The 12456-nt window shown below is 36.1% G+C and overlaps 1 protein-coding gene across 3 annotated transcripts in view; it reads left to right on the forward strand.

Moving 5' to 3' along the window:
* Positions 1-12456, forward strand: part of COL21A1 (collagen type XXI alpha 1 chain) — a 130793-nt gene that overhangs the window by 89340 nt on the left and 28997 nt on the right. The window contains exon 1 of one of the 3 annotated variants that reach the window (XM_023222973.2): positions 5610-5775. The exons of the other annotated variants lie outside the window; for them this stretch is intronic. Coding sequence (XP_023078741.1) covers positions 5755-5775 — 21 coding nt within the window. The 5' untranslated portion in view covers positions 5610-5754. Of the gene's footprint in view, positions 1-5609; positions 5776-12456 lie in introns of those variants that run through there. 3 annotated transcript variants of the gene reach the window in all.

Genomic DNA, 12456 nt, shown 5'->3' on the forward strand with positions numbered 1-12456 from the left:
ATTGGGGAAGACAAGAGGGGCCCCTTTACTTCTTTTCCTCCATTCCCCTCTCTTTCTTGATGAATGGCAAAAAGGAAGCCAAGTTTCCTATGCCAGGAAATGCACCCTGTTAGGAAAGCAATTCGTAGGTTAAGTGTCTCAAATTTGCTGATGTCTGGAAACAATTCTTCTGGTCTGTATTTTCTTCCAAATAAGAATAGATAGCGTTACAAGCTGTTTTTTTTTTTTTTTTTTAATTTTTACAATTAATGAAAGCTTGGTTTTTATTATGCTGTGCAAATGGATTCTTATCATTTGTGGAAAAGCTTTGAAAATAGAAAAAATCCATAAAGTTTATATATTTTGTGACGCAAAGAAATAAACATTCTTCTGTTGTGTGGGAATAATGGTTCTAAGTAGTTGTAATAAATGACTTGGCTCTACTATAAAGGGCATATTCACTTTATTCTATAATGTGGCAGCCAAGAAAATTAATGGAGCTTCAGATGGAAGGACAGAAGCTCTTGGAAAAATGCTTTAAAGCTAATTAAACACAGCTTATGTCAGTCTAATGGTGATTCATCCCTGTAAGCAGATTGATACATATGAACACTAACTCCCAGAATGAAAATTAATGGCTAGTGCTATAATTTATTAGGAAATGATTATATTGCTTCAAAGTACAAGTACATTCACATGTCAATACTTTGAATTTGAAAACTAGTATGTGTCAATCCTAAAAGTAATTCAATCCTAAAAGTAATTTACTTTCTAAGTAGTAAATTATACCTAATTAACTTCACTTCAGGAAACTGTAAACTCAGGTCTAATAATGGATAGATTTATTATAACCTGTTTCAACCACGAATTGCTGTGTTTAAAGATTATATTCTTTCAATTATTTATTCAACAGTATTTACTGAGTGTCTACTTTGTGCCAGGCATCATACTAATTGAGGAGAATGTGAAGATTAATGAATCATGGCCTGGCCATCAAGGAGTCAGATGAGCCAATAGATGGCAACACAGTATGAATGTTATAAATGTAGGTATGTGGGGAGCCTGAAAGGCCGTGGAAGATGTGTATAAGCTTACAGAGTCTGCAAGCATTGCCAAAAGTTATGCATTCTTTAAAAAAAAAAAAATTGCATGCCGGACGAGGTGGCCCATGTGTGCAATCCCAGCATTTTGGGAGGCCAAGGCAGGTGGATTACTTGAGGTCAGGAGTTTTAGACCAGCCTGGCAAACATGGTGAAATCCCATCTCTACTAAAAATACAAAAATTAGCCAGGTGTGGTGGTGGATGCCTATAATCCCAGCTACTCGGGAGGCTGTGGCAGGAGAATCGCTTAAACCTGGAAGGTGGAGGCTGCAGTGAGCCAAGATCATGCCACTGCACTCCAGCTTGGGTGACAGAGGGAGACTCTGTCTCAAAAGAAACAAAAACAAAAAAACCAATATTATGAGATATAATTCACATACAGTTCACCTATTTAAAATGTATAGGGATGCCTTCTTATAAACACAACTCTCTTGGCCAAATTCTGGATGATAAATATGAGTGGGCTCATCAAAGTTGTTTGGCCTGGCAAGGCAGGAGTGTGCAGCATGCATGTTCCAAAATATAGAAGCAGAAGAAAACATATTCTGAGAAGAACTAACATAGTTCAGGCTGCCATGTGGTACATGAAAGGAAAGTGATAGAAACAGTATGTAAGGTTTTAGGGATAGATAGAGGCCAAACCAGGAAGGACTTTAGATGTCTGTGCTGTTTGCACTTAATTCTGAGAGTAATGGGAGCCCTACTTCCCTACTTAAAACTTTTGACTGGAAGCAGTTAGTAAGCTCTGTCACCTCTAGTAACAACTAAAGCAAGAATGGTCAGAGTTGGGAGGGGGAGAGTGGGATGGATTTGAAATGAACTAAACAGGTACTAGCAGGGCTTGAGGATCCACTGGATGTGGGTAAGATAAGAGATGACTCTCCAAAGTCTTACTGCTTGGATGGATACAAAAGAACACCAAACAGTAAGCAGGGAATAGAACACGAAGAACCAGTTTTGGCTAGTGGAAGTGATCTTAAAATATTTTTAAATGGAACGTATCGAAATAATAACAAAGGTATTTAAAGAGAAAGTCTGTATTTTGGGATAATTAGAAAATAATAGGCTTGAAAAAATAGAAATTAATAAAATTGCAATAAAAAATTGTGGGTCAGATCCAAGGAAATTTTAGATGAATTTCTTTAAATACTAGTGGTAGTAGGTTAAAAAAATGCCTCCCCATAAAAAATATCAGATCTTAACTTCTGAAACCTGTAAATGTGGTTTTATTTGGATAAAAAGGTCTGTGCAGAAATGATTAAGTTAAAGATCCGATGGGGAGATTATCTTGGATTTTCTGGTGGGCATGAACCAGTCAGTTGAAAGTTCAGAGCAAAACTGAAGTTTCCTAAAGAAAAAAGAAATTCTTCCCGTGGATTACAGTGTCAACTCCTGCATGAGAGTTTCCAGCTTACACCTCCTAATTGTCTGTCTTATGGATTGGTGTTTGCCTAACCAGTCCCCACTCTTGCATAAACCAATATTTTGCAACAAGTCTCTGCCATGTATATGTGTGTATACATACATTGATATATCTCAGCTGGTTCTGTTTCTCTGGTGGAACCCTGACTGATGCAGATTTTGTTTCCGGGAGTAAACTACCTAAGTACCTAAAATGTAGAGTGACTTGGGAACTGGGTAATGTATAGAGGCTGTTAGAATTTTGAGGCACATGGTAGAAGTAGTCTATATTGCCTTGAACAGACTATTGGTAGAAAAATGAATGTTAAAGATTGATAGTGAGGGCTCAGTGAAGAGGTGGAAGTTGTGTGGAGAAAGTCTTTCTCATCTTAGAAAATATGTATAGCATCATCAAGACACTGTTGCTAGATGAATGGACATTAAAGGCACTGTTGATAAAGGAGGAAAGAGGAACATGCTATAGGAAACTGGAAGAATGGTGGCACCTTGTCATAAAGTGGCAGAAAATTTAGTTAAGTGATATCCTGCAGTTATGTGGAAAGTAAGACTTCTAAGTGATGAACTTGTATATTTAGCTGACAAGATTGCCAAGCAAAGTGCTAAAGATAGAGCATGATTTTTTTTTTTTTTTTTTTTACTGCTTATAGTAAAGTGTGAGGAGAGAAAGATATTTGAGGAAAGAACTGTTAAGCAAAAAGGAGCCAGCGTTTGATGATTTGGGAAATATCCTGCTTATACAGATTGCAAAAGATGTTAAAATTAGCAGCTTCACTGTTACACATGCATGCTGGAAACAAGGTTAAGGTTGTGGCTAGACAAAGTTTGCTAGTGCAAAAGAGATTAGATATGGGACTCATGAATCCATTCAACCAGCCCAGTGGAAGCCACAAATAAAGATATGAGACTATCCAGGAAAAACCTGGGGAGGAGCCTCTTGTATAATTGTGTAAATCCTCATTATATATACAGGAAACTTGCAAGGTTTTGATAATGTTATGTCAGCAGAAACTCTGTCAGTTTGGAACGAAAGGTACAGAGACAAGACAAAGTGAGGGAAGGCTGTTGGACACTCAAAATTTTTATAGGTAGGAAGCAGGCTGATAAAACTACTCAACTTCAATTATGTACTATCTTTCAAGTAAAAAGGAATAGTGATTCCAAGGCTGGAATCGTGGGCACAGAGGCCAGAGCTTCTGACCCAGAGGGCAGAGTCCCAAGCCCAGAGGGGTATTCCTAGGTCATGAAACCTGATGGAATTTTTTTCTGCTGGATTCAGCATTGCAGGGGATCAGTGACTCTTTTCTTCTCTTTGAATGGGTATGTTGATAACTTATCCTTTGCCTGTCTTAACATCATAATTGGGAAATAGATAACTTGCTCTGTAGTCTACAGGTTCATAGATGGAAAGGGATTTTGTCCCAGGATGGATCACACCCATAGCTGATTTAGATAACAAGATTTAGGACTTTTGAGCAATTTATTATTTAGATAAGAATTTGAACTTCACTGTAATAAGTTGAGACTTTTGTGGACATTGGGTTGGGGTGGATGTATACTGTATGTGGGGTGAATGTGAATCTTTGAAGTCCAGAGGGTAGACTGTGTTAGGCTGAAAATTACCCTCCTCCGAGACATCACCTCTTAATCCCCAAAATCTGTAAATATTACCTTATTGGAAAAAAAGGTCTTCTGTAGATATGAATGAGTATCTTGTCACAGGGAGATTATCTTGGTTTATCCCAGTGGACCCTAAATGTCACACTAGTGTCCTTGTAAGACAGAAGCAGAGGAAAATTTCACACAGAGAGGAGGAGGGAGTAATGAGACCATGGTGACTAAGATTGGAGTGATGCATCCACAAGCCAAAGAATGCTGGCACTGACCAAAAATTGAGAGAGGCAAGTGATGGAATCTTTCCTTGAGTTTCTGGAGGACACACAGCCCTGAAAAGACTTCACCTTCAGACTTCTGCATTCCAGAACCGTGAGGGAATAAAATTCTGTTGTGTAAATCAAGTTTGTGGTAATTTGTTACAGTAGCTATTGGAAACTAGTACACTAGACTTTTCATTTAGTCTAATTCTTAATCATTTTATGTAATGAACCTATATAAAAATGTATGTGAGCACATATTGGTGTATATTGCAAACTGTTGGTAGCATATATGTTGATAAAAAATATTTGGGCTTTCAGCAAGTCAATAAACAAATTGGTTTCAATGAGAATTTGAAAGCAAGACTCTTCAGTCAATATTTTCTATACTATCAATTTTGTTATATTCTCATGTATTTTTAAAAATTTAATTTGTCTAATTTCTCATTTTCCTACATTTTTCATTATTGTATTAGTAACTTTTAGCCCGTATTTCTTTTCTATGTTATCGTATTGTAAATTTGAAACAACTAAATGGATATTTAATGTGCTATATATAATAGTTAAAAAATATATAAATATGTATGCATAAAAAAGGATCTGCATGGATACAAATCATATGGTTTAATTATGTTTCAATTACTTTGCTTATTTTTCCCCAGATGGGTTTTTGATGTCTGTTATGTTGCATTTTTCTTGCCATTATTTTATTTTCTCCCATGAGCATATATTGTTTTTGTACTATAACAAAAATTGAGGCCTAGATTTTGAGTGCTTTTTAGTGTTTTTTTCTTTTAAAAGATGCCAACTTTGCTAGACTACATTTTAGTTTTTATTCTAAGACTAAAGGACAAGATTGTTTCAAAGAATCCTTAATGTTTTGGAAATTTCTTTTCCTAACTTAATATTTTGGAATTTTCTTTTCCGAAAATCACTCTGATTTTATCTTGGACGGCTAGGTGGATGGTGAGGACAGAGCAATATGAGGGCAACAGTAGACTAAATTTACTAGTAGTTGAAAAAACAGTAACAGAAAATATTCATTTTCAATTGAATTCACTTTTAGACCCAAGTTATCATGTTGACCAGTGAGTCTTCTTTGGCCAATTCTTGCCAACCAAGTTACCTGCAGAATTGTTTCCACTGTTGCTTTGTCATAGCTATTTTTGTCCTGGTGCTCAATCCCGATGGCATGTTGTTTTTGATGTTAACGTTTTCATCAGGCAATCTAAATCATTTGCTTTCTAGTTCTCTGCTTACCAGCTGGCCCCATTGTGTACAGGGAACCTTATGGCTCACAGTGAAAATTTGTAGGCAGGGACTGGGTTCTGCTGTGAGCTGAGATCCCTGGAGCTCCATGAAAAGGAGAAAAAGAATGCCATGTTTCCTGAATCTATGGAGGTGAGCACATATTTCTTAATGAAGGATGGCCTTAGCAGTTTTATTTTGGAAATGTTTGCTGTCTCATTTTTCCAGGAATAAAGACATGGGGATCACTGTAGTGTGGTTGAAACACTGGCTCATAGAGGCTTTTATTGTTTCCTTTCCTCATGCCTTTCGAATTCTTGCTTAACCACATGTTATGCTTGTCTTTATGATGTAATGTTTACTGCTGAGCCAGTCCAAGTTACCATGTACTTAAGAAACAAGTAGATCTTTTGTTTAATCATCTTTTCTGCACTGTGATTATTTGGCATATCAGTTTTATGCATGTACACAGAAGACATGCATAAAATTATTGAGGAATATTAATAATGAATTGCTGTGATAATTTCCCATGTGGAATTACCAGTCTACTTTGTGATGCTAGTAAATTTGCCTGCTTGATGATATTTTTTAATTTAGATTGAAAAGAAAGAGGAGAAAAACCTACTAGTTCTATTATTGTTTTTACTTGGTTTGCAATCGTATGGTAAGATGTTTCGATCTTTTGTACAGATTTGTAATACTTTTTCTCACCCCTTTTTCAGGCTCCAGGAGTGGCACATACCAAGTATGTGCCAAATAAACCAACTTTAACTTTAAACTCATATATCTGCTGTTACAAATTTCACATAGCAGTTCTTGGTGTGAAGGCAACCCACATGTAACAATTTGGATAGTACAATTTGAAATTTCAATTGTATTTATTATTGTAATAATGTAATTATGTATATAATTATAAAACAATATTACTATATAAAACACTATTACAATAATATATTGTCATAGTAATTATGCTTTAAAATATGATTGAGAATAACTCTTACAATGCATTTTGAAATAGGCTTCATCTAAAATAATGTAAATGCTCAGTTTATCTATAGGATTGACTAAATTTGTAAGCAATATCTGTAACTGTTTGGTCTTCTACAATATGACATTTGGCAATGTAATGACTGTGAAAATATTGTGTTGTTTATTTTGACCTCACAAAGCAAATGTTGGCTCATTATCTGTACAAGTTAGTTAATAAAGTCCCACCAGGTTTAATCACAGATCTGTTTTATTCTTTCCTATTATAAATGACATAAATATCATTGACATAGTAAGACTGGACTACCATCAAACAACAACATAAAGTAACATTGTTGATTTTAAATCTAGAAGCTCTGTGTCTATGGCACTGATCATTTGTTTGTGTTTTTCTAAGAATTTTTTGTTTTTTTGACAGAGTCTCACTCTGTTGCCAGGCTGGAGTGCAGTGGAGCGATCTCAGCTCACTGCAACCCCTGCCTCCTGGGTTCAAGCAATTCTCCTGCCTCAGCCTTCTGAGTAGCTGGGACTACAGGCACACGCCACCACGCCCAACTAATTTTTGTATTTTTAGTAGAGACGGGGTTTCACCATGTTGACCAGGATGGTCTCGATCTCTTGACCTCGTAATTCGCCCTCCTTAGCCTCCCAAAGTTCTGGGATTACAGGCATGAACCACTGTGCCCAGCAAGAAGTCTTTTAAATTATTGTTATTGTAAGAACCACCGATAAGTATTAAAGTATTTTATTTGATTTTTTCCCCTTTTCTATCCATCTCTTTATAATTTGAAAGAGGCCTTATTGAGCCCTGAAATTTCAAGAGGAATAAATGCAATTGCAAATATGAGATGATGTATGATTAATTCTTAGAATGGATAACATATCCTCTAAGTAAATAGAATCTCATTGTTGCTTATGTAGGCTCAGTAGTCTCACTGGTATGGGGACTGATTAAATTGATCTCTGATTTGAAGAGAATGGGTGAAAGGAAACTTACCAGGTATACAGGATATCAAGTCTAGATTTTATGGGTTGATATCATGTAAACAGACTTTGACTTTAACAATATGGATTTGAACTGTGTGGGTCCACTTATGTGTGCTTTTTTAAATACATATAGTGAAAAATTTTTTGGAGAGTTTTGACAATTTTAAAAACTTGTGGATGAACCATGTCACATAGAAATATTTTTTAAAATAAAAAGTTATGCCACAAGTGCAAAAAATATATATAGATATTACTCTGTATTATTTACTATAATGAAAATTTCACAACTTACATATACAAACATTTACAGAGCATACATAGTGCCATTTGCAGTTGAGATAAATGTAAACCAATGTAAAGATGTAATATTAAATCATAATTGCCTAAAATTAACTGTAATGCATATTGTATTACTGTAATAATTTCATAGCCACCTCCTGTTGCTATTGTGGTGAGCTCAACTGTTGCAAGTATCAGCTTAAAATGCCATGTGATGCTAATCATCTCCACGGGAGCAGTTTATCTTTCAAATAAATTGTGTATTACAGTAGAAAGTGATCTCAGCCGGGTGTGGTGGCTCATGCCTGTAATCCCAGCATTTTGGGAGTTCAAGGTGGGCAGACCACTTGACCAAGCCCAGGAGTTTGAGACTAGCCTGGTAGCATGGCAAAACCCCATCTCTACAAAACATACCAAAAATTAGCCAGATGTGGTGATGTGTGTGTGCCTAGTCCCAGCTACTCGGGAGGCTGAGGTGGGAGGGATCACCTGAGTCTGGGAGGTCGAGGCCCCATTAAGCAGAGATCACATCATTGTACTCCAGCCTGGGTGATAGAGTGAGACTCTGTCTCAAAGAAAAAGATCTCTCGTGGTTTTGAATATTTTTCATTGTTTAGTGCAACACTGTAAACTTTGAATAACATTATGAAAAAATAGTACATAGAAAGTACCACTAGGGATTCTGGAAGTGCTCCCAAAAAGCAGAAAAAAAGTTGTGACATTTTAAGAAAAGGTTTTATTGCTTGATATGTACCATAGATTGAGGTCTGCTGCTGCTATTGCCCACCATGTTGAGATAATACAGTGTAAGGGCCATTGTAAAAAAAAAAAAAAAAAAAGAAAGAAAAGGAAATTTGTGAAACTGTTGCTGCAGCTATGCCGGCAGGTGCAAAAACCTTGCACTTTTTGCAAAATTCCTTTTTGTCTCATATTGAAAATTCAGCTTTTACGTGAATGCAGGATCGCTATAAGAAAGGCATACTAATAGACACAAATATGATTTTTAAAAAGCAAAATTATTTTTCCTTTTGAGATGGAGTCTCCATCTGTTTCCCGGGCTGGAGTGCAGTGGCTCAATCTCAGCTCACTGCAACCTCCGCCTGCCAGGTTCAAGCAATTCTCCTGCCTCAGCCTCCTGAGTAGCTGAGATTATAGGCATGTACCACCATGCCTGGCTAATTTTTGTATTTTTAGTAGAGACAGGGTTTCACCATGTTGGCCAGGCTGGTCTTGAAGTCCTGACCTCAGGTGCTCCACCCATTTTGGCCTCCCAAAGTGCTAGGATTACAGGTGAGCCACCGTGCCCGGCCTACAAAGCAAAATTATTCTATGACAAATTAAAGCAAAACAAAGATGAAGAATCCAAAAGCTGGAGAATTTAATGTCAGCAAAGGATGGTTTGATAATTTTAAAAACAGATTTGGCTTAAAAATTGTCAAACACAGGAGAAGCAGCTTCTGCCAACAAAGCAGCACCACAAGCATTTCCAGATGCCACTAAGAATCTCATTGAGGAGAAATGAATATCTTCCTGAACAGATTTTTAGTGCAGATAGAATTGTCCTATTCTGGAAGAAAGAAATGCCACAAAAGACACTTGTTAGGAAGAGAAACAAATCCCAGGATTTAAGTCAGGAAAGGATAGGCTAACTTTACTGTTTTGTACAAATGCAGTTGGGTTTATAATCAGGACTTCCTTTATCTATAGAGCTGTTAACTCCCAAGCCTTGAAGGGAAACTATAAACACCAGCTGGTAGTCTTTTGGTTGTATAGCAAGAAAGCCTGGATGAGAGAATGCTTTTTCTGGATTGGTTCCATCAATGCTTTGTCCCTGAAATCAGGAAGTACGTTGCTAGTAAGGGACTGCATTTTAAAGTTGTTTTGATATTAGACAATGCCTCCAGCCACCCAGAACCCCATGAGTTCAACACTGAAGACATATGAATGGTCTACTTGCCCTCTAAGACAATGTATCTAATTCAGCCTCTAGACTGTATCATAAGGAGGACCTTTAAAGCTCATTACACATGGTACTGTATGGAAAAGTTGTCCATGCTATAGAAGAGAACTCCAGCGGAGAGAATGCCATGCAAGTCTGGAATTACACCACTGAAAATGCTATCATTGTTATAGAAAAAAGCCACGAAGCCTGAAACATAAAATTCTACTGGAGAAAACGGTGTCTAAATGTTGTACATGATCTTATGACACAACCAGTCAGGGAAATCACAAAAGAGACTGTGGATACGGCAAAACAAAACAAAAAAGGTGAAGGGACAAGGGTCCCAAGATACGGATCATGGAGAGATTCAAGAGGTGACAGACACCAAATCAGAGGAATTAACAGAAGACAACTTGATGGTGATGAGTGCCTCCAAACCAGTGCTAGACTATAGGAAGAAGATGGAGAAGAAGCAGTGCCAGAAAACAAATTGACATTAGACAAGCTGGCAGAATGGTTCGGATTATTCAAGACTGCTTTTGACTTCTTTTACGGCATGGACACTTCTATGATATGGGTACTGACACTGGAGCAAATGGTGGAAGAAGGATTGGTGCCTTATAGAAACGTTTTTAGATAAATGAAAAGCAAAAAGCCAGGCAGAAATTACAGTGTGCTTTCACAAAATTACACCCAGCGTGCCGGCCTTTCCTCCTTCCCTTTTTACCTCTTCCACGTCTGTCTCTGTCACCCACGAGACAGCAAGACCAACCCCTCCTCTTCTTCCTCCTCAGCCTACTTAACATGAAGATGATAAGGGTGAAGACCTTTATGATGATCCACTTGCACTTAATGAATAGTAGATATATTTTCTCTTCCGTATTATCTTAATAACATTTGCTTTTCTCTAGTTTCTTTATTGTAATAATATAGTATACAATACATATAACATGCAAAATATATGTTAATTGACTGTTTATGTTATTGGTAATGCTTTCAGCCAAAACTAGGCTATTAGTAGTTGCATTTTGGGGGAGTCAAAATTTAACCATGGATTTTCAACTGTGCAACGGTTTGGCACCACTCACCCCTGTGTAGTTCAAGGGTCAACTGTATATAAAAATTGTGTGGTGGGTTAAAACTCCTAAAATCCATTAAAGATAAGCAAATATAATCGTGACAGGCAGAGTGTTAAGATTTTGTTCAAGGGTTATAGATTGGTGGAAAAATAATCTATATGTAATGATTTTTAAGCAGAGAGGCATAAAATGAATTATTTTAAAATTTAATTGGTAATCAAATTTAAAACCCCTGATTGATCCAAGCTTAACACCTATAATACAGATAGTTTTCAAGAGTCTCATTTATATATAAATAAGTTAAATATTTTTATATGTAATATATATAAATTGAAGTCTTGAAAATTATCTGTATTATGAATATAAATATGTATACAAATGATACTCTCTTGAAAATGATCTGTATATTTATCTCTTGAAAAAATATATAAAGAACACTATTTCTCAAGCTCTGATCCACAGAGTACCTCAAAATTACCAGAAATGCCTATTAAAATTCAGTTTTCTGGGGGCCATTCTGCTCCTAATGAATCAAAATTTGGGGTCAAAGCCCAGGAAACTACATTTTTAATGGCAACTGCATGTGAGTCTGATGTAAAATTTAATACCTTCTGATATTATATCAGTTCAAGGGTCAACTGTATATAAAAACTGATAGACTTTGAGACAGGTAGATCAAAAAGAGGACTATGAACATGGTAGGAAGACAGAAGTTACCTACTGGAGGAGAACAATTAGTTTTAATGATATTGGTACAAGAAAGTAATTCTGACATTGTAATATTTTTTAGACCATACATGCTTTAATATGTATTTCTCTGGTTAAATAAGCTTTTATGTTGTCATAAATGATAATATGAAATTATGTTTCCAAATGGGTTCAGTTTCCTTTGCTTATTTAAAATATTTTGTGCTTTATTTATTGACAAAAATAACAAAAACAAATCTATTTTGTAAAACAAAAACACGTCTATATGCAATTGAAGAGGACTAAACTTGCATATATGAAAGAGAGGTAAATCCTCACAAAGATAGAAATTAGATAATTTAAATTTATGAGTTTTATTACATCTTGAATTTTAATGAAATTTTTGAGTTATTAATTTTTCCAGATTTAAGAAATTTTATGTAGTAGTCAAAAATAACAATCTACAATTATAAACCTAATATATTATCATGTTTTGTTTTAGAAAAGTTCTATGACTGTGGGAAAATGGGGGAAATGCTCCCCAGGAAAGCCGATTTTGCCAAATGTCGGATTCCTAGCTCTTCTGTGAAAGAAAGCGCTCCTTAAACACAGCATTATCCTTCCCTGAGCAACATGAATGCCTTTGTCCAACACAGTATACTGAGCAATATGTGAAAATTATCTGCAAGAATAACCTCCCAAGGCATGCAAACTTAGCAAATGCATTACACAGGGAGGTCACAGCAGGGAAGTGTATTAAGATCCCCCCAGCATTGATTTCTGAGTCTGCAGTATAATTCTTTCCAGTTGTTCTAGTTCTCTTACCAAATGATAGCCACAACCTTTAATATCTTTACTTTTTTATTTTGAAAG

Source organism: Piliocolobus tephrosceles, chromosome 5 (assembly GCF_002776525.5).
Source record: "Piliocolobus tephrosceles isolate RC106 chromosome 5, ASM277652v3, whole genome shotgun sequence".
Taxonomy (NCBI): Eukaryota; Metazoa; Chordata; class Mammalia; order Primates; family Cercopithecidae; genus Piliocolobus; species Piliocolobus tephrosceles.